Source organism: Muscardinus avellanarius (assembly GCF_963383645.1).
Source record: "Muscardinus avellanarius genome assembly, chromosome: 10".
In the NCBI taxonomy this organism is placed as follows: domain Eukaryota; kingdom Metazoa; phylum Chordata; class Mammalia; order Rodentia; family Gliridae; genus Muscardinus; species Muscardinus avellanarius.
Genome location: NC_137796.1, coordinates 87615399 through 87641721, shown reverse-complemented (window position 1 = coordinate 87641721; position 26323 = coordinate 87615399). Strand labels below are relative to the sequence as shown.

At 40.5% G+C, this 26323-nt stretch overlaps 1 protein-coding gene across 1 annotated transcript in view; it reads left to right on the top strand.

Moving 5' to 3' along the window:
* LOC308267759 (S-adenosyl-L-methionine-dependent tRNA 4-demethylwyosine synthase TYW1) overlaps nt 1-26323 on the top strand; it is a gene marked incomplete at its 3' end in the record, with an annotated part of 138017 nt that overhangs the window by 55840 nt on the left and 55854 nt on the right. The window contains exon 5 of the mRNA XM_080702667.1: nt 3264-3399. Coding sequence (XP_080558793.1) covers nt 3264-3399 — 136 coding nt within the window. The remainder of the gene's footprint in view (nt 1-3263; nt 3400-26323) is intronic.

The window sequence follows — 26323 nt, the reverse complement described above, 5'->3', positions numbered from 1 at the left end:
AGTTTGGCTTCCTTTAGGACTTTGCAGTTGCAATCTGCATTTCGTAGGTCATCTGCATTCTCTTGGAGTTTTCGTTTTATGGAATACTGCTTGTTACCTTAAACTGCTGAGACTGACTTCTGAGCTGTGCTGTGAATTAATTTTGCCATTGTGGTGCAGGCTCTGAGGCCTCTGGAAGGCTTGACTCTCATTGTTGACAATTATTCTCAGTGGATCTTTGCACAAGCTTCGTAACCTCTTTGAACCTGTGTCTTCAGCTTAAAAATGTAGGTGGCGGTGACGATCTTGTCATTTTAGGGTGGGATTCGATGACCTAGAGAGAAGAGTGGAGAGTGTAGCAGGTGCCCAGCATGCAATGCGTATTTATGAATACACTAACTTTTTCCGGTCTTTCATTCTCCTCTTCTCTTCATCCTAAATTCTTTGGCCTGATGTAACAGCCCCAGGTTGTCTCATAGGTTTGAATTTTAATAACATTGGAAACTATTTACTTGGGTTTCTTAAAAACATAAAACTAACTCTTTCTTTCTTTCTTTCTTTCTTTCTTTCTTTCTTTCTTTCTTTCTTTCTTTCTTTCTTCTTTCTGTAGATATTATTAAGCCTCATTCTACCTTCCAAACTATATCCATTGGAATAAGGCTTAATTATATCTATAGAAAGAAGGGAAATTTGTATGTCCAGTTATCAGTATATTTCTGTATATAAGAAGTCATATATAACTCAGATTTAAAATTAGGGGGAGTGTCATCAAAATAATCATACCAAGAACCACTGAACGTTTTCCCTGGGGGTTGGGGTTAAGGTTGTATATTCCAAATATTATCCTTTTTAATTGTTCTTAGTAGTGATGTGAGGTTTTCAGACATGGGAGTTGTTATGGTAACTTAATGATATATGATATTCTCTTGCTTTTTGGAAACTAAAATGATGTTATTCTTAGATAAAGTAGACACAGATGAAAGACTGCTCGAAGCCTCATTGCCTGTCTTGGGTGAGTTGAGGCAGAAAAAAGATCCTGGGACTCAGGAGGCTCCTCCGAGTACCCTTTATTGTTGCTGACCTCAGAAATGGGCTGTATAATGCCCAGGGACCTTTCCTCTTCTCTGTTCTTTTTCTGCTCACCAGCAAGAGAGCTGCAAACTTCCTTGATTGCACCGCAGACATTTAACATTGACTAGAATTTCTTACTTATACTGTTAGTGTCTGGGGCTTCTTTTTTTGGTAAATGGTAGATGTTTGTAAAATAAGTTTGGCCTTTGTAATTTACTGTTCATAATCTTAAGTAGTTAGGAAGGTATAGTGAAAAGGTCAGGCCAGTTCCCATTTTGTATCAGGAAGTTTTATGACAAAGTCTCTTAAGTAGCAGATGATTTATATCAAATGATAGCTGGCAGTCACCATTAAGATGGATTTTTTTTAAACCAGTTAAGGTAGCATAGCTTGTGTATTATCAGAGGATTCCAGGAAGAGGGGTGATAAGATGCTATAGTTTTGCATTTTCATTAATTTTTTTTTTGGCAGTACTGGGGACGGAACCCAGGGACATTCTACCTCCGAGATACACCCCCAGACCTATTTTTTATTCTTTATTTTGAAACAGGGTCTCACTGAATTGCAGAGGGCCTCACTAAGTAGCTGAGGCTGTCGGCGAACCGAGATCCTCTGGTCTCAGCCTCCCGACTGCTGGGATTACAAGCATGTGCCACCATGCCTGACTTTCATTAATTTTTAAAATTTATTTTTATTTTATTTTTTATGGTACTGGGGATTGAACCCAGGGACATTCTACCTTTCAGCTGCACCCCCTGGCCTGATTATATGTGTTTATGTTGAATCAGGGTCTTGTTAAGTTTCTGAGGCTAATCTCCAATCTGTGATTCTCCTGTCTCATCCTCTCAAGTACTGATATACTTTGCTCAGTAGTGACCATAACTGAACTTTTAAGGGTTCCCTTTGTATACCAGTTTTGCAGAGGGGTAAAAACAATTAGGATCTACCAATATATATATATATATATTTTAATCATTTTTCTTGCTTTTGGACAGAACTTCTTTACATTCAACAACTTTGGGTATAGGCACTTATAATTTTTCTATATGTCACAGAACCAGATTATTACACACATTTGTTTGGCTTACATTCCATTAAAAGTTCTGTCTACTGAAATCAACACTGTGCATTTAAAAGTAGCTGTAAGAATCTTTCTCTGTGACTAGGTAAAGAGCTAGCATACTGATCCATGTAAAAGACACATACACCATTTAAAATGATGAATTTTATGGCATGTAAATTATGTCTATATTCTTAAAAGTGCATGGACTTTGAAACAAAAATGTGTAAATTACATTGTAGGGGTAAATGTAGAATAAATTGTGGAATAGATAGAAAATTAATAGTGGGAGATTTTGGTCAGAGGATTATTGAGGGGAAATATCTTTCTTCTAGTTCTAAATTCATTAAAGAGAATGAATTCTGAGAGGGGCTTTGGAAAGTGTACCATCTATCTTTAAATACAACTTAATGAAATCTAATGGATGGGAATACAGTGAGTCAGGGCATCTGTGAGAAGCCTCAAATGAGTGGTACTCACGGAAACAGTTTCCACGAAGACATGGAAAACGAGGATCTGCCAAGATGTATTTTTTCTTTTGAGTTGCATTCCTATGTAGGTGCTAGGCCGTAGCACTGTTCCTCAAGGGCTGCGATGCCTGAGACTCCCCCAGTGGGTCTTTGTTTGCTCCCACAGGCTGACTTTAGACCCACGCCCACTCTCCAAGCATAGGTATGGCTTTTGGGGTAGTTTAAATTCCCTTGAAGACTTCCTTCAGTGAATCGAGGATTGTGCAGTCATAGGGCTCAAGCCCTATGACATTCCAAGTGTAGACGTCTGAGTGGCAGATTTTCCGGGGAGAGTCAGATCTTTGAGCATCTCTGATTGTGCTGGGCTGATGCTGCCAGGCCTACATTTAGATTTCACTTTGTTTATTTTCCATTAAAGCCTAGTGGTTGAAGAGGGACCAATTTCAAGTACTTAATGTTTTCAATTCATTAGGAATGGTGGCCAGGCATTTGGGACATCCCTTTTGTCACATCATTAAAGTCGTTTTTTCAGCCTTCTGGGCAAAGTAGAGGCCTCTAGACACAGTGAAATGTTTAGTCACCATGCTGTTACAGACTGTGAATTTTGTATTATGAAAAGCCTGACATAGGCATAACTTTCTTTTTCTTTTCTTTCTATTTTTTAAAATTTTTTAATTACCAAGAAACCTCAAGCCAGTCACTCAGCTGTATGTCAGTGTGGATGCTAGCACCAAAGATAGCCTGAAGAAAATTGATCGCCCACTCTTCAAGGATTTCTGGCAGAGATTCCTTGACAGTTTAAAAGCCTTAGCAGCAAAGGTAAGAATTATGACGGGTTGTTACCGGAAGGCAGCTCCTCGGTTCTTGTTTTCCCGAAAGGAAGATTTCAGTCGAGAGACACAGATAGGATAAGCATAAAGGATTTATTTAGCCAAGTGACTGGGCCATCCCAAGAGAGGCGCGTGCATTAGAAATACAAGAGCACACCGCGGAGGGCGTGGAACAGCCCGTCCTGGCAGAGGAAGTGTCGTGGGGTCTTCCATGTGGTGGGTTTTTATATTTGGTCTGAAAAACTCCCTTCTCCTTTCTCATGTGTTATGTATCTGGGGGCGGTTACTGCTTTATTGCCATTGCTTAGTGCATATGTGCTGATTCCACTATGCTGGAAAATTTTCCATCAGTTCCTAAGTAAAAGCCATGGTGGGGTCAGGACCACAGCGTAAATGGCACTGCATGAACTGGAGGTCATCCCAGGGACAGCGCCAAGGGTTGTGTGCAGGCCCCAGAGCTGGACAGCCCTGGGCCGGTTGCACCTGGACCTTTGCAGACTTTAGAAGGTAGTATCTGGCCGGAGCAAGGCCATTTTGGCGCAGTTTCCGTCTCTCGTAGGTGGAGAATCCTTCCTCACTCCAGGTGCGGAGAGCCCTGCTTCCCGCATTCAGTCCTTGCTCAAGCCTGCCTATCCACCTAACAATTTTCAAAAGACAAAAGGAGGAGGTGGGGGACAGAGAAGTATCTTTTCCTCTTTTCTTCTTTAAAACAAAGACTAAAATCTTCAACTTTTTGAGACTTCCTCTTTAGAGGAACAGCGAACATTTACCGCTCAGTGAGAATTTACTGTGTTCCTCTTAAGTTTGCAGAACTATGCCTGATATATATCATTTGACTTTCAAGTATTTAGGGAGATACTTAAAACTCCCAAAGGTAATTAATAAACTGTGGTGAGGTCGCAGCGTGTAGCAAGCCTCGAAGAGATGGCAGCACAGAATATATGTTTAAACATGGAGTTAATCTTCCTGAATTTCTAGAGCCGTTTTTTGTTCCATAAGTAACTCAACTTGACTGACCACATTTAGTGTTTTTTTTTCCAAGCGTTTGGCCCTTCTTGTGTGTATCTTACGATAGCCTTACCTTCTTTTTTGACCTAAAGTAACCTTCTAGTTCTTCTTTTCCGCCAAGCCCACATCTCGGTGGTTGGTGCTTTCTGTTGGCTCTGCCTCAGCTTTACTGCTGAGTCCGCCATGCCCCCTGCAGCTTTTCCCCTTGCCTGGCCCTGGCCTCTCTTGCAGTGACTGTTGCAGTAGCCCCCGAGCTGATCTCCTTCCTTTGTTTATTTTATGAGCAGTTCTTTTCGCTCTAACCCACATCTGATAATGAGAATTACCACAGGAGTGTACAACATTAGAATTTCTGGTTCCTAGTTCCATCTGAGAATCTGCATGTCAAACATCCAAGGTGACATTTGATGTGCCATTAGCTACGGCAGTCACCGTCCCAGAAAACCCGTTTCTTTTGTGTGTGTGTGCGTGTGTGTGAGATACCCAGGATTACTCCTCTACCTCTGAGCTATACCCCCAGCTCTTCTCCTTCTCCACCCACTTTTTTTCTTGGTACTGGGGATTGAACCCGGGAACAGTCTATTTTCAAGCTATACCTCCAGCCCAATTTTTATTTTTTTATTTTGAAACAAGGTCTGAGGAACCTCACTAAATAGCTGAGGCTTGCCTTGAATCTAGGATCATCTTGTCTCAGCCTCACAAGTACTGGGATTGCAAGTATGTGCCGCCATGCCTGGCTCTTTTACTGCATGCTGGTCTTGCACTTGTGATCCTCCTGTCTCAGCCTCCCGAGCGCTGGGGTCACAGGTGTGCACCACCACGCTCACTCACCTTCCCCTCACTGGACTTGCTGCTCACCGTATTCCCAGCAGCATCACGCTTCCCACGTGTTGCTTTTCTGTACAAACTTAGCACCTTCTGCATTTTGAGTCCTGTTATTCTCTCCTCAGATTATGGCGTGTCCTTTTAAATCTTTACGCATAGACTTTCTGTGCACACTTGTAGGCCTGACTTCATTGTCACCTCTACTGTGACTTCTGTTCTAGTGCAGTTGGTTCCTCTTTCTTTTTTTCTTCCGAAGTGTTTGTGTGTTTGTATGTATTTTGTGGTATTGGGGACTGAACTCAGGAGCATTCTACCTCTAAGCTACACTCCTAGCCCTATGTTTTTAGTTTTCATTTAGAAAAAAGGTCTTGTTAAGTTGCTGAGGCTGGTCTCCAACCTGCAGTCCTCCTGTCTCAGCTTCCCAACTACTGAGATTATAGGTGTGTGCCATTGCACCTGGCTTCTTCCTAAGTTTTATATCTATGAAAATATTTTTTTTCCTTTTTTTTTTTATCCTCGTCACATGCCCGAATTCCTCACAGTGTCTATCATAGCATATTTGATGGTATTAATAAGTCCTTTTTTTTTTCTTTTGCAACTGAAGATTGAACCCAGTAGCATTGTTCCTCTGAGCTACACCCCCAGCCCTATGTTTTATTTTGAAATAGGGTCTCACCAAGTTGTGGAGGGCCTTACTAAGTAGCTGAGACTGGCTGCGAACCTGTGATCTTCCTATCTTAGCATCCCAAGTACTGGATTATAAGTGTGTGCCACCACACCCAGCTAATAAGTGCTTTTTTAAAAGAACAGATGAGTAGAAATTCAGCAGAGCTTTGTAGTATACTCTGCTTTTCCCTCACTGTTCATCTGCTTAGATCTTTTTACCCCCCTTTTTGTTCTTTTATGCTTGAGAAACGAATTCAATTCTTTTTTTGGTTATTAAAATTTACATTGTTTAAGAAATGCACAAGGTCACTGGTTCCCCAGCTGCCTTGGGTGTTTACAGGACCAGAAGAGCTAGTGCTTCTTGAGCTCCTAAAATGGCCTTGCCTTTGGACTTTGCCTTCTGCCATATCATCACTCGTGGCTGAGACAGGGGCTGCGTAGCCAGAACATCAGGATGCATTCGGATGAGAGCGAACCCCAGGAGCTGATGCTGCCACACGCACCCGAGACTGTGACCTGGGCGGTGCCGCGCGCCGGCCTGGGGAGGATGACAGGAAGGCGTTAGCGAAAGAGCTGGATAGCTTACTTCTTTCCTTCGGCCAAAACTTCCCACAAAAACTCATTCCTACCATGAAGTCCGCAGCTTTCGGATGTCCAAATCAGTGAGAATGAGTCTGATTTGGTTGATTGACAGTAACACAGTCACTTAATGTTTTACATTATTTTTCTAACCCAGGAACATCTTAAACATAACTTCAGCTATTATCGCCATGTAATTTTAGTTGGAAAAGTTGCCTCAGGCTATTTAAACTATTAGAGCAATTTCTTTCTAAGCATTTTGTAGCAATTAGATTTAATATTTCTCATTCTTGTATTGTTTATGTTGCCATTTGAAAAAGATCTGTGGCTGGAAGCTGCTTTTAAAAGGTTTTCTTTAAATTAACTCAAGTTCTTACCTCTTTTGGAATATCTCATATAAGTTATGGTAGATTCTACCAAGAAAGGATTGTTTTACTGCTGTTTGACACAATAAATAAACATGGAGATAGCAGTGTTTATTAGCGATGGTCAAACATATTACTAAGTCTGCTATCATATGAGTGTTTAAGTAGGAGTGCTATTTCAGATATTTAATTAGAACACACATAAGATTATCTTGGGTTACTTGTTTGTGCTTTTCAGTATACCCGAGGAAGGAAAGATATTTGGAAAGAGGGAACTTCTTGAACTTTATAAAAAAGGAAAGTTATCTCAAAAATTTCATCCTATTTTTGAGCTAATGCTGCCCAAAGTAGAAGGCAGAATATCTTATGCTTGTGTGTGGGCGCACATGCACGTGGGTACACACACACACACACACACACACACACACACACACTCACACTCCTCGTACATATGTTTACGTTTCCAGATATTTATTCTTTGTCAAAATGTTCCTTTTCAATATGAGGAAAGAAAGATATTGGTACTTGAGTATGTGGGGCTAAAAAACAATTGTGTCAAGATAACAGGGTTAAAATGTGTTACTTAAATTTCCGTCTGCAACAGCTCCTTATCAAACAATCCTTTTTGAAAAAAGGAGAGATTTATCTTGTGCAAGACAACACTGCCTACCTTTAGCAACAGACTATTATCAGATGTGTTTCTGTTGGCACATAATTATGCCAAGGTTGAGATCCAGTAGGAAATTAAAATAATTAATCCTCTTCCATGTTTAAGCAATAACACTGGCATTTTTGAGACTTCATATTTAAAAAGAAAAAGACAAACATAGTGAAGAGCATTACACATTCTTGTATATAAAAAATGAACATTAGCCCTCTTCTTACAGATGTTAGGGTGCCTGATCTCACACCATTAGTTGAGTGAAGTTGTTCTGTGATTAAAGGGGGCTCTTTTTTTTTTTTGTGGTACTAGGGATGGAACCCAGGGGCATTCTACCTCCAAGCTACACACCTAGCTCTATTTTTTATTCTTTATTTTGAAACAGGGTCTCATTAAGTAGCTGAGGCTGTCCACATACCCAGATCCTCCTGTCTCAGCTTCCCAAATGCTGGGATTACAAGCGTGCACCACCATGCCTGGCTAGGAGGGCTTATTTTACATGAATGACATAGCTCTGTGCCTAATATTTAAGCAAACCAGTGTTTGCATGTGGCTCACACTTTGCAACTTAAACAAAAAGCACTTAATATTTGATCTTCTCATCTCTGATTATAAAAAGTATTATATGCCAGTTATGGAAATTGGGGAAAGTAAGGAGATATATGAAGAAGCAAGGCAAGAAGTTACTGATAATTCAGGACCTTGAGATGACAGAGATTCACATTTGAAATATTTCTGCTTGAATAAATATCACCAAAATGGCCATTCTGCCAAAAGTGATCTATAGATTCAGTGTAATTCCTATTAAAATACCAATGACATTCTTCATAGACCTAGAAAAATCAATCATGAATTTTCTATGGAGAAAGAAAAGACCCAGAATAGCCAAAGGAATCCTCAGCAATAAGAACCATGCAGGAGGCATCACAATCCTGGACTTCAAATTATACTGTAGAGCAATAGTAGTAAAAACAGCATGGTATTGGCACAACAACAGGCAGACTGACCAGTGGAACAGAATACAAGGTACAGAAGCAAGCCCACACACTTATAGTCAATTGGTCTTTGACAAAGGGGCCAAACTTATACGCTGGAGAAAAGACAGCCTTTTCAAGAAATGGTGTCGGAGAACTGGCTATCCATTTGTAGAAAGATGGATCTAAATCCTTATCTCTCACCATGCACAGGAATCAACTCGAGATGGATCAGAGACTTGGAAATAAGACCAGAGATTGTGAAGTTATTAGAGGAAGGCATAAGCTCAACAGTCCCACATATAGGCACAGGCAGTAACTTTCTCAACATGACCTCCAAAGCATAGGAAATTAAAGCAAGAATTAACAAGTGGGATGGCATCACACTAAAAAGTTTCTTCTCATCAAAGGAAATCACCAAGAACATAAAGAGGAAGCCTACAGAATGGGAGATCTTTACCAGCCACCACTCTGATGGAGGGCTAATATTTAGAATATACAAAGAGCTCAAAAGACTACACTAGCAAAAGAAATACCGCAATCAAGAAATGGGCAACTGAACTCAATAGACACTTCACCAAAGAAGAGATACAAATGGCCAATAGATACGTGACAAGATGTTCTACATCACTAGCCATCAGGGAGATGCAAATCAAAACTACGCTGAGATTCCATCTAACCCCAATCAGAGGGGCAAGCATAAAGAAATCAAACAACAAATGCTCGTGAAGATGTGAGGAAAGAGGAACTCTTTTACACTATTGGTGGGAGTGCAAACTAGTTCAGCCACTATGGAGATTTCTTTTTTTTTTTTTTTTTTTTTGGTGGTACTGGGGTTCCTGGAAGCCCTTCTACCTCCGGGCTACACTCCCAGACCTATTTTTATATTTTTATTTGGAAACAGGGTCTCCTAAGCCAGCGCGCGCAGCTGGCTTCGAACCTGTGCGATCCTCCTGTCTCTGCCTCCCAAGCGCGGGGATTACAAGCGTGCACCACCACGCCCGGCTTCACTATGGAGATTTCTTAGAAAACCGGGACTAGATCTACCATATGATCCAGCTCTACCATTCCTAGGTATTTTTCCAAAGGGGTTGAAATCAGAAAACTACAGTAACATATGCATACCTATGTTCATAGCAGCACAATTCATAATAGCCAATATATAGAGCCAACCCAGGTCCCCATCAACAGATGAATGGATTGCAAAATTATGGGAAATACACACAATGGAATACTATTCAGCTATAAAGAAGAACAAAATCATGGCATTCGCAAGAAGATAGAAAGATCTGGAGAACATTATGTTAAGTGAGATCAGCCAAGCACAGAAAGAAAAGGGACATATGTTTCCTCTAATATGCCCAAACTAGGGAGCATTGGGGACACCAGAGGGACTCCAGATAATGGAAGGGAAATCTCAGCAAAGCTAGAATGGAAGGGTAGGAGAGGAAGAAGGCTGAGGTTGATTAATGGAGGAGCTACATCTGAATATGTGTAAAAGTATGAATATAGCATGGTCAACCTGGACACTCATTGGTGGGAGGGGGAGAGAAATGGGAGGGAGAGGGGACCAAGCACAGTCTAAATGTATACCATTTTCAATATGTTCCATTTATAAATAAAAGAAAAAAAGAAATATTTCTACTTAATCCTCATTTGGGGGATGATGGTGCTTTTTTGCATACATAATTCAATTTTATATGTTGTTTTCATTATTGTTGGTTAGCATTGTGTTGTATTTTTCCAAGACATTAAATTTCCTATCCTGAGGACCTGACAGTAAGTCATGTTTCTTGTCTTTAGACTTGAAGGCATAGTCCTTAGCACCTCTGCTCTTCCTGAGTTGCAATAAGCACATTTTGCCACGTTTTAACATTTGTAAAATTGGATATAACCAGAGAAGACATGTTATATTTAAGTGGTAGCATTGTTGCCTTCATAAAGGAAGAGATGAAATAATGATATATTTGGGCATTCTAGGTACCTGGGAATCAGCGAAACATTCTGTTTTCTTCCATCCTTCCTTTTGAGGATGAGCCAGCCTCCTTCCCTCTGATCTCATTAGCTCCCCTGCTTATTGACCTATTATTTTATTTCCAGCTCCTGCCATGGACACAGAATCTAGGCCATTCTTGAGCCCGTCTGGCTGGATTAGATGTCTGCTTCGTGTTACCAGCCCCTCTTCCCCTCTAAAGCCTTTGTCTTGCCTTTCGCCTTCACATGACCCGTGGAGCCTTCTCCATAGGCGACGGTCTCTTAAGCATATTGCTTCCATGAAACTTGGATTTAATGCCATTTTACCCTGCTCTGCTTGGCTAAAATGATAGTGTGGTTTTAGCCACTGCTAAAATCAGAGCAAGACTGTTATGCTTGATCCGTCTCATAATGTCCTCTGAAGCCAGTCCTTCCAAGCTGGCTATGTCTCTCCAGTTCCAGAAAATTTCTTAGAGATGTAGGTTTCCTAGTCCAGATCTGATTTACATCTAAGTTTGTTTTAGGAAAATATGAATGTACTTCATCTAAGGAAGTTGCTTGTATGGGTAGAGGCCGAGGAGATGTTGGAGTATGACCAAGTAAGTTTGAAAGTCCTCTCATTAGCCCGAGATCGTAGTCGAGGCAAGGGTGTTGTCAGAAGTTGTTTAAAGAGGACAAGAGAAGGCACCTTAGGGGACAAAATTGTTGCCCTTTTCTAGGTGAAGGGTGTAGAGAGTGAGTCTGGGAAGAATCTGGAAAAAAGACATTGTTTCAGTTCCATGCAGTGTGGCATAGCATTCATAATTCAAGGGGAGACATCTTCAGAAAGATGAAGAGCAAGGTAAGAAGAAACTCTGTTCACTAGTTCGTCCTTAATGACTATGTAAAACACAAAGCATTGTCAGGTGTGGTGGCGCACGCTTGTAATCCCCACGCTTGGGAGGCAGAGACAGGAGGATCACGCTGGTTCGAAGCCAGCCATGCTGGCGTAAGAGACCCTGTTTCCAAATAAAAATATAAAATAGGTCTGGGAGTGTAGCCCAGAGGTAGAAGCGTTTCCAGGAACCCCAGTTCCATCACAACAACAACAACAACAACAACAACAACACAAAGCGTAGTGCGGTGTTCAGTGTAGAAGCTGTTGCGTGGAAGGGGAGGGGGAAGGGTAGAAGGGGAGAGTGACCAGTACATACGACTATGAGGAGTAGGGGCCTTCTGAGCCAAAGCGACTGAGAATTTAATGAGGAAATTAAAAATACTTTCTTTTATCTGCTTAAAAATTTCCATAAGCATTCCTGCTAAAAACCACTTTAGAAGATAAATATTCTATAACAAAGCAAAGAAGGTGACTCATCCTGTACCAGAATAAAAAGTAAACAGTTTCTGTATTGCTGTATACCGCCCAGTTTTTAAGCATGATCTCTCTCTCTCTCTCTCTCTCACACACACACACGCACACACACATACATGTATATGTATAGATGTGTGTATGTGTTTTACTTATAAAAATGAGATCCTATCATACATTTGTGTGTGTGTGTGTGTGTGTGTGTGTGTGTGTGTGTGTGTGTGTGTGTGTATAACTGGGGATTGAACCCAGGGGCATTCTATCTCCGAGCTACATGCCCAGCCTATTTTTTATTCTTTCTTTTTTTTATTAAAAATTTTTTATTTCTGGTATTGTGAATGGAACCCTGGGGACTTTTACTTCCGGGCTACACTCCCAGAACTCTTTTATATTTTATTTGAAAATAGGGTCTCACTAGGTTGCTGAGAGCCTCACTAAGTAGCTGAGGTTGGATTCCAACCCTAACCCATGATCCTTCTGTGTCAGCCTCCCAAGCACGGGGATTACAAGCGTGCACCACCACGCCTGGCTTTTATTTTTTGTTTTGAAAAAGGTTCTCACTAGTTTGCCAAGTATCTTGCTACATTGCTGGAACTTTCCTTAAACCTGTAATCTTCCCATTTTAGCCTACCAAGTATTAGGATTATAGGTGTACAGTATCACACCTGGATCACAGCTCTTTTTGTTATAATTTGGGACAGGGTTTTGCTAAGTTGTCCAGGCTGTCCTTGAACTTGTATGTATGTATGTATGTACACACACACACACACACACACACACACACACACACATAGTGGTACTAGGGATGGAACCCAGGGGCATTCTACCTCCAAGCTATACTCCCATATCTATTTAATATACTTTATTTTGAAACAAAATCTCACTAAGTTGCAGAAGCCCTCCCTAAAGTAGCTGAGGCTGTCCACGAACTTGGATTCTCCTTTTTCAATCTCCCAAGTACTAGGATTACAAGCCTGCACCATGGCACCTGGCTAGAATAAATATATTTTTGAATGTCTATGAATCAATAAGAAAATAATGATCCAAACAGTAGTGGACAGAAAATATAAGGACAGAATTGATATTAAAAAAGTATATTCAAATGGCCAAGAAGCATCTGAAAAGATACTTGACATAAAATATATTGATTAATTGGGAAGCTGAGACAGGAGGATTGTACAGCCTCAGCTACCAAGTGAGGCTCTCAGCAACTTAGTGAGGCTTAGCAATTGCACCCAATGGAGGCCTCACAGCTCTTCCTGAAAACAACCTTGTCTTAGTGGCAGAGAGGCCTCCACTCTCGCTCCATGCACTTCCTTTGATCTCAGGGTATTAGAAATACTTTTGGACCCAGAAAGCTAGGATATTGCTGCTGATCTTGCTGGCAGTGTCAGGCAGAGGTTGTTCTTACAGTTAGTTACTAGAACCCACGGAGGTCCTTCCACTCCTCAGGTCAGCATAGTGGCTCCGTGTGCAGCCTAGGTAACGCTGACTCACCCTACCGTAAGTAAAGGTACGAGCACTTTCTACCTGGTGGATTGGAGCTCCCATAACCACTGTGGACTGGTTGTGAAATAAACTTCAAAAGGAAAGGCAGACGTTGAATATCAAAGCAAAAAGCAAAGAGCCGAGTCTCTGATTGGACTGTGACGCCACCATGGCATCCCCTCGCTCAAGTACGCTCAGGCTCCTGTGATATGAGACGTTTCCAACACGATGAATCCATTTGTTCTTGGGGAAATCTCTGTCACATATAGAGACTCTGAATCCCAAGTGAGACAATCACCCTGGGCTCAGTGCTGGATATTGTTATGCAATATTCTTATTTTCACTGCTTTACAAATTCCACCGCAATTTACTTTCCACCTCCTTTCACCTAATGTAAATTAAAAGTTACTCCCCTGAATTACCAAGCGGTCGGGCTTTGCTGCTCATACCTTTGTTGGTCCTCCCACATAAGGTCCAGTGGCAGCAGCCTATAAATCTCATAGTAATTTTCTTTCTTTTCTACCATAGAACAGGGCCCTTAGCTGCATTATTCCTTGGTTCCAAATCACTAGAATGATTATTACCAGATAGTAAGCACTCAATAAACATTGGTTGAGTGAATGAATACAGCTTGTGTAGTTTGGATCGTTTACATATTTATGTTCTAGTATGTTGTCTCATGCACGTATTAAGAAGGCATTATTTAAAAATCTCAAGGCTAATTTTCTAAATTTTAGAGGAAATCAATTCATCATCATTAAAAAATAATAGAACAAGGTTATACCATGGGATGGAAAAATACTTATGTTGCAAAGGAGATATAAAAACAAAGACAGAAGCCAGGCATGGTGGCGCATGCTTGTAATACCAGTACTTGGGAGGTTGAGACAGAAGGATCATGGTTTGTGGCCAGCCTCAGCTATTGAGTGAGGCACTTCACAGCTTAGTGAGACTCTGTTTCAAAATAAAGAATAAAAAGTAGGGTTGGGGGTGTAGCTTGGAGGTAGCTGGGTTTCATCCCCAATGCCACAAAAAATATAAAAAATAAAGAAGATAAAGCCAGGTGTGGTGATACACACCTGTAATTCCAGTACTTAGAAGTCTGAGACAGGAGGGGCTTAAGTTCACAGCCAACTTCAGCTACTTAGTAAGACCATCTGCTGCTTAGTGAGACTTTGTTTAAAAAGCAAACCAATGAACCAGGTATGATGGTGCATGCTTGTAATCCCAGTTCTTGGGAGGTTGAGACAGGAGGATCCGGGTTTGCGGACAGTCTCAGCTACTTAGGCCTTCTGCAACTTAGTGAGAACTTGTTTTAATATAACGAATAAAAAATAGGGCTAGAGGGTATAGCTCAGATGTAGAATGCCCAGGGTTTCATCTGAGTACCACAAAAATAAAATAAAATAAGTAAATAAAAATAAAATAAAAATAAGAATAAATAGAAAGAAAACCAATAAAACAAAATACGGCTGGAGGTTTAGCTCAGAGATAGAATGCCCAAGTTCAATTCCCAGCGTGTGTGCATGCGTGCGCTCACACACAAAAATGCACATGCGCACGTGCCTCTGCAAATCGCACACAAATATTACACCAAAATTGAAAAATAGCTTTAAAGATTTAGCTTTCCGCAAGTTAATAGTGCATAGACCACCAACAGAACTTTCAAAATATGTTGAAATAATTCTGTGATTCTAAAAACAATCATTTGACAACTGTAAAAGCATTTTTAATGTAAATAATTTTTTTGTGTGTGGGTCTGGGGATGGAGCCCAGGGACATTCGACCTCCGAGCTACACCCGTGCCCTATTTTTTATTCTTTGTTTTGAAACCAGGTCTCACTGAGTTGCAGAGGGCCTCACTAAGTAGCTGAGGCTGTCTGCAAACTGCAATCCTCTGGTCTCAGCCTCCCAAATGCTGAGATTGCAAGTGTGCACCACCACGCCCGGCTTTAATGTAAATATTAACTGGATTTTTTTAATTTAAAAACTCAAATGTAAGCAAGGGTAGAGGGACATGATCAATGCACAGTGTACGCTTATATAGAAATACCAGAGCAAATCCTGTTAATTTGTCTAATAATTATGTGTTCACAATTATAATGAAAAATTAAACATCAAAACATGTAAAACCGTTAGGTCATCAACAATATTTTCTCGTGTCTCCTAGTTTCCATGGAAAAGCAAATGTGGGATAATATTACAGAAAACAATTATATTTTATAATTGTATTTATTTCCCAAAGCTTGCTACAACTTTATGTAGATCATTAACAGAGCAGAGGATAATTTATTCCAGAAGTTTTTACCTCTTGGCGGTCTAGATGACCAAATACACAAAATTGTACGTGTTTTAGGAGAACGACTTTCTGGACTGAAGTCTTTTTCCTTTGATAAAGTGTCTTTTATGTGAAGTTAAATGTGTATTGAGGTCAGCCCCTGAGTAGATTATGGCTTGAATAGTAGTGACACACAATGAATCAAAAAAATGAAATGGTTTTGAAGCTCTGGCTAGCAACAAATGAATAGAATTTTTATCTAGCATTTGGCTTTTGGTTCATTTATCATTGAGTCATCTAAAGAATATAAGAAAAGACATTTTTTTTCCAAATACAGACAGTACCTTACAGATTTCCCACCTGTAGTTTATTGGCTTTCTAGAAGGATACTTCATTTTTTTCTTTTCTTTTTCTCTCTTTCCTTCTCTTTATTTTTATGGTACTAGGAATGGAACCTAGGGGCATTCTACCTCTGAGCTAGCCCCCCAGCCCTATTTTATTTTTCATTTAGAAACATGGTCTCACTAAATTGCTGGTGGTCTCTCTAAATTGCCAAGACTGGACTTGAACCCGAGATCCTCCTGTCTCAGCCTCCCAAGTGCTGGGATTATAGGCATGCAACAGCACACTCAGATTCCCCTTTGCTTTTAATATCCAGATTTATAGCCTAGAAATTTCACAATACAGTGTTTGAGTTTATGTTTATTTCCAAAAAACCATATGTGGGAAGCCTTGAATGCCATCCATCCCCAGTACAACCAGTAGAGCATCAGAGGCAGCTATGAGTGATGTAAAAGTTGACCAGTGTGACCAGGGCATGCGCTTCTTGGGGCCAGCACGGAGCGAGAGGCCACTTTCCTGTAATGAGAAGTTGCTGTTGACCGTGTCCATTTGTTTTTAGTTGTTACATCTGGAAGCAATATCTTATATCTTTTGTAGACTAATACAATCATTGTTTTCACATACAAGTGTTTAACCTTGCTTTAATTCCATTTTAAGAAATTCTTGAGAGGTTTTCAGCTGCTATGTAACACATTTTAACAATTCCTATGTAAAATAATGGAAAATATGCTTCATTCAGCACGTTTATGCATAATGTCAGATTTCATGAACAGATTCCTGCTATCAACTGGGAGATGACTGTGTTATTATTGTCTCATTATTTTTAATTAACCAGTTATATGATGGTTCCTAAAATGTGCTGGTTATGTGTTTCCTTTGATCTTTTTTAAAAAAATGTCTTCTTGCATATTTTAAATTTATCATATCTAGTACAGCATTACTTATATATCTAGTACAGCATTACTTATATTCTCTTTTGTTGTCTTTACAGTATGTTTTTAGGCTTACATAAATTTGATTTTTGGGTACATACATTCTTGCAATCATAGTATATGTATAACTTTTAAATCTCCTTTGCAACATAAATATTTTCCTATCTCATGATATAACTTTGTTCTATTGTTTGTTGGTAACAATGGATTACCTTCCTCTAAAATTTATAGAATTTCTTTCGTGGTTTTTTTTTTTTTTTCGGTACTTGGAATTAAACCAACGGCATTCTACCTCTGGGCTATGTCCTCAGCCCTATTTTTATTCTTTATTTTGAGACAGGGTCTCACTAAGTTGCAGAGGACCTCACTAGGTCACAGAGGCTGAAAGCAAACTTGCAATCCTCTTGTCTCAGCCTCCCAAGTATTGGGGTTATAAGCATGTGCCACCATGCCTGTCTTCCCTTATGTTTTTAAAATTATTTCTTCTTATATGTGCATGAAACAATGTACTAGAACATAAATGTCTAAAAGATCCAAACTACACAAGCTGTATTCATTCACTAAACCAATATTTATTGAGTGCTTTCTATCTGGTAATAATCATTCTAGTCACTAGGGACCAGGGAATACACAGCTAAGGGCCTTGTTCTCTGGTAGGAAAGAAAAAATTAATATATGAGATTTATAGATTACTGCCACTGAACATTATGTGGCAAGACCAATAAAAGTATGAGCAGCAGAGCCTAACCACTTGGAATTCAGAAGAGTAACTTTTTTTTTTTTTTTTTTTTTTAGTACCAAGGATGGAACCCAGGGGCATTTTACCTCCAAGCCACATCCGCAGCCTTATTATTTTTATTTTTGAAACAGGGTCTCAGTGAGTTGCAAAGGGCCTCACTAAGTAGTTGAGGTTGTCTGCAAACCGCGATCCTCCGGTCTCCACCTCCCGAGTGCTGGGATTACAAGCGTGCACCACCACGCCCTGCCTTGGAAGAGTAATTTTTAATTTACACTAGGTGAAATGAGGCGGAAACCACAATGCCAGGTATTTGTAAAAAAAAAAAAAGCAGTGAAAATAAGAATATTGCATAACAATATCCAGCACTGAGCCCAGGGTGAATTGTATCACTTGGGATTCAGATTCGCTGCATATAACAGAGATTTCCCCAAGAGCAAGTGGATTCATCAGGTTGGAAACGTCTTTTCTCATATCTCAGGAGCCTGAGTGTACGTGAGCGAGGGGATGGCAGGGTGGCGTCACAGTCCAATCAGAGATTTGGCTCTTTGCTTTCTGCTTTGACATTCAACATCTGCCTTTCCTTTTGAAGTTTATTCCAGTCAGCCCACAGTGGCTACGAGAACTTCAGGCTCTTGTTGGTATTCCAGCCTTGATTTTGAGTAGGATAGGTACAAGAAGGGAACATTTCTCTCTCTTTTTAAATAATGATTTACAGAACTCTTTCATTTATATCGTGTTGGCCAAAACTTAGTACCTCAGCCATGCCCTGCTCGAGGGAGGCTAGCAAATGTGCTCATTTAGCTAAGTACATTGCTGTAGCCAAGTAGTTCAGGCACCCTGCTCATAAGGAAAAGGGAGAGAAAGGGGGTTGATAGGTGATTAACAGTCTACTGTCGGTGAACTAATGATTAAATCCAAAAGATAGACAAGTCACAGCAAAATAAGCCTAAGGAGATTAAGAAGAAGGAAAAGTGATAAAAAGAAGGAACCATTTAATTTAAGGGAGGAGAAACTCAAGTATTTGACATATAGGAGGTTATTGATACCTGTTACCAAAGCAGAGGCTTGGTGGATGTAGAAAGCAAATTGTAATTGTGTTTGTAAGAAGGGCCGACAGTGGCATCCTGGGAGGGCAGCAGTAGGCTTTGAGGTTGGTTGGGCTGGAGGTGGTATTACTTACTTGTTGGTTTGAAGTGTGGGAGACTTAAACACGGACATATAGTAGAGAGTTGATCTTTGTAAATCTCAATAGGAGTATGTTTGTTTTTGCTTTCTAGAATAATGTCTTCACCATTGCCTTAGGATTCTTGAGTTACTATGACTTATGTGTACATTCATTCTACATTCAGCAGTGCTGAAAAAATGTAAAGAAATTGGTGTTAGAGCTGGGTGCCGTGGTGCATGCCTGTAATCTCAGCAACTCGGGAGGATGAGGCAGAAGGATTGCAAGTTTGAAGCCAGCTCAGGCAATTCAGCAAGATCCTGTCTCAAGATAAAAAAAAAGCGGGGGGGGGTGTTGGGGGCTGTAGTGCTGTGGTAAAGCACCATTGCATTCAGTCGGCCATGTCACCAATTTAAAAAAATTATATTAGTTCTTGACACCAAGTGGGATCTCAGGTTACTTAACAAGGCTTATGAGAGAAGAGAGAGAGAGAGAGAGAGAGAGAGAGAGAGAGAGAGAGAGAGAGAGAGAGAGAGGATGAGAATGAATGAATGTATGTGTGTGTGTCATTCCTGGTTTGCATAGATCATGGATTTTCTTTCTCCTGGTAGAAGTGGGGAAGCAGTACTCCAAGGGTGGCCAGGTGGTTTAAAAAAGACATTTTCAAAATTAACCATAGCTTTCAATTTGCTTTTTAATAAAACATACTTTGTAATTTAAAATACAGTAGACCTCCTTTACTCCAGGCTTCAGTTTCTGTGGTTTCAGTTACCATGGATAACTATTTTCCAAAAGTATTAAAGGGAGAATTACAGAAATAAACAATTCATAAGTTTCAAATTGTGTGCCATTCTACGCAGCACAGTGAAATCTCTCACTATCTTACCTAGGATATGAATCATCCTTCTGTCCAGAGTGTCCACGTGGTATGTACTACCCACCCATTAGTCACTCAGTTGCCAACTCAGTTATCTGACTGTCATGGCATTGCAGTGTCTGTGTTCCAGTAATCCTCATTTTACTTAATAATGTCCTCAAAGGACAAGAGTACTGATTTATAGAAAGTCGGATATGCCAAAGAGAAGCCATAAAGTAGCTTTAAGTGAAAACGTGAAAATTCTCAAGAAGAAAGAAAAAGAATCATAATGCTGAGGTTGCTAAAATTTAAGATAAGAAAGAAAGCCAGGCATGGTGGCACAAGCTTGTAATCCTAGTATTTGGGAGGCTGAGACAGGAGGAGGATCGCAGTTTGCTGACAGCCTCAGCTACTCAGTGAGGCCCTTTGCAACTCAGTGAGACCCTGTTTCCAAATAAATAATGAAAAATAGGGCTGGGGATGTAGCTCGGAGGTAGAATGCCCCTAGGTTAAAAAAAAAAAAAAAAAAGAAGAATCTCCTCTCTATGAAATTGTGAAGAAGTAAAAAGAAATTTGTGAGAGTGTTGCTGCTGTATACCAAACTGCAGAGGTTACCAGCCCTAGTGCTTGATAAGTCTTTGGTTAAGGTGGAAAAGGCACTAAGCTTGTGGATGTGGACATAGGAAAAAATAAAGTGATCTATGGAGCTCAGTACTAGTCAAGGTTTCAGGCATCCACCTGGGGGTGTCTTAGAATGCAGTCCCTATGCATAAGGAACAGGGGGATTATTGTAGCATTAAAAGAGTTTTCATGTTTATCAAAGTGCCTTGGGATTTTAAATGATTGAGACCCATTGTCACAGGCGACATCCAAGAACTCCTTAGCCTCCCATCACTAAGAGACCAGGGGGCCTTTTTTCCTTGCCAACCAGTAGGTTTCATCCTTTTTAATTTCTTCCAAATGGAATCATCCAAGGCCATTCGTCTCAAGGCTTACTTTAAAATTTTTAGTGTAGCAATTGCCGTTTTGGAGATTAGAATTGCACCCTTTTATGAGAATCATTGTATTTGATTTATGAAAAGAAGAGTTTAACAGGAAAGGGAAATTAAAAAAGAATGATCAGAAACTAATTTCTTTTGCTTATTGAAAGCAGAAAGAAGGAAGCACTTTCTCAAACTGACACTTGAGAACCTTTATTAGTACATTTGGGAAATGAAGAGAGTAGAAACTGTATGGGCTCGTGTGATTTGTGGCCACGTGAAGATAACTTGCTCCTGTGATGTGGACCCGTAAGAAGCTGGTTGATGTGGCAAAAACCCATTTGCCTTCCTAAGAGTAAAAAATATTATGTCATTAGTTCCTTCATAGTCTGAGATACTGGATTGAAATAAGTCCCATTTATATTCTGCCATTTGTACCTTCCCTGCATCCAGCCACACAGCGGGGAAATGTGCTTTGCTCCAGACAGGTAGAGATGCTGAAAAGCACACAAATAGGGTGTGTGTTCATTCGAGTCACCCCTCCATGCCATTCTGGTATGGAGCTGTACCTAGCCTCTGTATTTCTATCTTTTTAATAAACTTCTTAAAAAAAAAAAAAAAGAAAAGCACACAAATAGAGTAACCTTTGGAGTTTATTACCTTCTCTGTACCAGTATTGGAGTCATTCTGGTGAGATGTTTTTCTAGCTTTGGAGTTTTCCCCTTTCTCCCTCACCCTCTCTCTCCTTGTATTAAAAAACTAAGGGAGATGGGCAGGTGAGCTGGTGCACACCCGTAATCCCAGTACTCGAGGGGCAGACAGAAGGATCACAGGTTCACGTCCAGCCTCGGCAACTTAGTGAGACCTGCTGTGATTTAGGCCCCGTTTCAAAATAAAAAGGTAAAATAGGGCTGGGGGTATAGCTCAGAGAGGTAGAACACACCTGGGTTTAATCCCTAGCAACATTAAAAAAAAAGAAACAAACAAAAAAAGAAACACTGAAGGGGCTCGGCAGCCCTCTCTCCTCCTCACATGTGAAGCACATTGAGAGATGTAGGGAGCCCCCAACCTTCTGAGCATCTCATGGAAGCATTTATTTTCATTTTCACTCAACCTTCCCTGTTAACTCTGTTGACTTTGAAAGCTCACTGAAGATTTATATTACTTACCATAAAAAACATGTCTGTTCCTGGTCCTTGGTAGAAAATTACCAGTTTTTAGCTGGGCGTGCCGGCGCATGCTTGGAATCCCAGTCTTTGGGAGGCCCAGACTGGAGGATCACAAGTTCTCAGCCAGCCTCAGCTACTTAGTGAGGCCGTCTGCAACTTAGTGAGATAAGGACTAAAAAAATAGGGCTGAGGGTGTAGCTCAGAGGAAGGATGTTCCTAGGTTCAATCCTCAGTATGACCAAAAAAAAAAAAAAAAAAAAAGAACAAAGAAAGAAGTTACCACTTTTTGATTTTATGTGATTTGAAATTATCTAGTAAATACTGAAGACCATTGGAAAATCCTTAGGAGAGTATTTCATTTGTATATTTACAACCCATCAATTTAAGTGCATCTCTGCTATTTTTTTCCAGGGTAAAAGTAATGGCTTTTTGTGGTCACTTTCTGAAGGTGGTAGGACCAAGAACAGGGACTGGAGGAAGCTGCAGACCACTGAGTTTTCTAAAACTCCCTCCTCGTAATCTCCAAAAAGGAGGCAGAGAAGTCACGTCCACAGAACCACCATTCGTCCTTTGCTGTAGAAATGTGTTTTTCTAAACAGACTGGTTTATATAAACTCTACGTGAATTCTTAAGGGGAAAAAAAAAGCAGATTGGATCGTGCTTTACGCACCTCCTTCACAGTGCTCTTTTCATTTAACAATATATAAATTTTACCTCTTTTTTGCTTGTATGCAAATAATTTTACCTCATTCTTTGAAGTCACGCCCTATTCCCATGATTACCTATCATTAATTTAGCCTTTTCCTGATTGATGGTTGTTTTCACTTGTTTATTATAAAAAGTTGAAGATACATGTAGACACCATAACTCAAATGAATGTGCTTGTCTATATATAGTTTTTAAAGTATGGTATAAAATAAGGATTTTTTTCTCTTTCCTGTGTAGACAATTACCTGGACCAGGATCATTTGTTGAATAGTTCTACCCTAAGGGTTTAGAATGGCTACCTGTTGTAATCAAGTTGCCGTATCTAAACGGGTCTGTTTCTGAGCTTTCTATTGTGCTATGTGGGTTCATTTTTCTATCTTGTCACATTACCACGCCAACTTAGTATATAATAAGCTTTATAAGTCTTGCTATCCAACATAAAGGCACCTCTGTCAGTGTTGTTATAGAATTGACTTGCCTATTCCTAGACCTTTCCTGCATTTTTATATTTTAGATTTAACTTTACAAAGTTCTTTTTTTTTTTTTTTTTTTTTTTTTTGCGGGTCTGGGGATGGAACCCAGGGGCATTCAACCTCCGAGCTACACCTCCTGCCCTATTTTTTATCCTTTATTCTGAAGCCAGGTCTCACTGAGTTGTAGAGGGCCTCACTAAGTAGCTGAGGCTGGACACGAACCGTGATCCTCCGGTCTCAGCCTCCCGATTGCGGGGATTACAAGCTTGCGCCACCACGCCCGGCTACTTTACAATGTTCATATCCCACAGCCAGGCACAGTGGTGCACACCTGTAATCCCAGTACTTGGGAGGCTGAGACAGAAGGATTACAGGTTCAAAACCAGTCTCAGCAATTTAGCAAGGAGAGGCTAGCGACTTAGCAAAACCTTGTTTCCAAGTAAAAAAAATAAAATGGGCTGGAGGTATAGCTTGGAGTTAGAATGCCTCTGGGTTCAGTACCCAAGTAAAACACACACACACACTTTTGTGATATTAGAAAACATTGAGTTTGTAGGTTAATGGGGAACATTTCCCCCTTTTTGGTATCATGTTTTGTATTGATCTCTTGAAGCTGTCGACCCATCTCTCTTTCTTTCACTACAATTATTTTCTCTATAGAGCACATTGGCTCTCTCTCTCCTCTCCCCTCTCCCCTCTCCCCTCTCCCCTCTCGCTCTCGCGCTCTCTCTCTCCAGGGTACTGGGGGTGGAACCCAGAGGATTTCGCTCCAGGCTATACTCCCAGACCTATTTTATGTTTTATTTGGAAACAGGGTCTCACTAAGTTGCTGAGAGCCTCACTAAGTAGCTGAGGCTGGCTTCTAGCCTGCGTGATCTTTGTCTCCGCCTCCCAAGTGCGGGGATTACAAGTGTGCACCACCATGCCCGGCTCATAGGCTCATCCTGAGTAAGTGTTGGTTTTGCTCCCAGGTGGGCTCTCACAGGTAGCTTGGACCAGTTCCTGGTTGTGAAGCTGCATCATTGTGTGTTTTAACCAGCTGTATCTACTTAATTTTTCTTTTTCTTTTCATCTGTGTTGCAGTGGGGATGGCTCAGGAGAGGAACTTAGAGTTCCTTTTGGCAAGTCTGTCCATGATGTGTATTATTTAATAACCTGTCCACATTAGATACAGAAGGATTTTGAATTAATTATTAGAATTTTAGGGTTGGTATAGTAAGTGCTGTTTACCTTTCTTTTTCCAGGCTCATTTTGCTGTCATTTCAGATTCACTTTTTTATGCATCAGACATGAGGTAGAGTGCTTACACACAGGTACATCTTGTCGCTAATAAGCTTTCAATGAAGGGAGGAAACTTTATAGCCTTACTTCAGGACACAGTCACCTTCTAATGGTCCTGGTTTTTGGTTTTCTGCTAAGCGAAGTTTAGGTACAGAGAAGTTAATTGATTGGTTACAAATAGTCCAAAAGTTCCTGGACTACCACATTTTTGCATTTGAGCAATTCTCCAGGAAAGGAGTTGTGACTATAATGTTTGGAACTTTAACTCAGAAATTAGTATAAACAATATTTCTGGAGAAATGGATCTGCTATAGAGTTTGTTGATTTTAGAGGTATCTAGTTAGTAGCTGTCCCATATTCTGTTCACACTGACTGTCTCAGTAGTTTCATGAGCCGGGTTTTGACTACACTGAGATAGCTCTTTCATTCCCTGTCTTGTGCATTCTTTATGTCCAGCTGTTTATTTGTTTCTGCTGCAGGAGTGATGGACGGACGTTGACTACAGGAACATTGCCAGACACTTTGCTTTTTTGTCAATATCCTCAGACATCTAGGTCGATACGTTTCTGAAGTGATGGAGGTCTCTGTTGGCATCTAGCGTAGACTATAATATGATCGTCCTACTTATTGATTTTTATGACATTGCTTCTTTGACTTCTATTCCTTATCCCATGGATAGTGACCTCTCTTGTTCACCTTGTGGTGCTGGTCTTAGTTTTTTTTAGATAGATCTTCTGCCAAATGGAACGTATATAGAGTAGCCCTTGTGATTTGGTAGATCTTCCCCTAGAAAGCTTACCATTTGGTTATTCTCCTTAAAGGACTTTGATTTTATCTTCAGCTCTTTATAACATCTCTTGCTATTGAGTCATCCTTTCTTTGAGTTTCCTCATTCCTTTGTCCTGTTCTTTGTGTTCTGTATTGTAAACCTCTATGTTAGTGGTTCTCAGTACACAAGTCATTTTCACACTGTGAAATACAGTCCTGTTCACAACATCAATATAGCAACTGCTTCCCGTCTGTCCAGACCTTCAAAAGATGGAGAAACATTGCTTCATATCAGTCGTCTGATTTTCGGAACTGTAAATACAGCATGTTCCTCTCTTGCCTCCCTGAGGCATTCCGTTTCTGCCCTTGCGTGGTTATCTTCCTTTGTAGTCATCCCTCTTCAACGCAGCCTGCTGCTAGTGCTCTCAGCCTCTGGCTGCATCTTGGCCTTCCCAGCCTTTCTGAGCTCATATATATATATATTCTCCTCAGGATGGAACCCAGGGGCATTCTACCTCTGAGCTACACCCGCAGCCCTATTTTTTATTCTTTATATTGAAACCGGGTCTCACTGAGTTGCAAAGGGCCTCACTAAGCAGCTGAGGCTGTCTGCAAACCGCGATCCTCTGGTCTCTGCCTCCGAATGTTGGGATGACAAGTGTGCGCCACCACGCCCGATTTGCTCATCTCTTTTTGTGATGAACCTCCTCTTCTCCTTCACACAGGTGACTTCTTCCTCCATTCTAATGCAGTTGCTAGGAGGCTGTCAGGCTCTTCTTTTCTGTTTCCTATTGTATGTAACTTGTAGACGAACATGATCCTTCAAGCATTGGCCACACTGTCCTGCATTCCAGTGGCCATGCATGATCTTTTCAGGCTCTACCGAACCCGTGGTAAGGCATTTCTATTTCCTTTATCAAATTTCTGGCTAAAAGCAGAAATTTCTGCTAAAGCAGGAGAAATTTAAGGTATCTGTTTTAATGGTCAGCTGAGATCAGACACATCAAGAGACCAAGTTGATTCAATCTTGTCTCAGGACTTAGTATTAAAGACTGTGTATGTGCATATGTATATACAATGAGTTTGTTTTCTTATTCCACATTGGTTGCTCTATTTCATGTAAGTCTTTTATTTCTGTGCATTTCATGTTTATGTTATTAATACCATGATGCATATCTAATTTTTTTTTAGCTTTTTAGAGTTTCAGTATAATGCTGGGCATGGTGGTGCATGCACATAATCCCAGTTGGTGGGGGGGCTGAGACAGGAGGATCACGGTGCAAGGCCAGCCTTAACGAAGCCCTAAGCAACTTGGTGAGACCCTGTTTCAAAAAAAA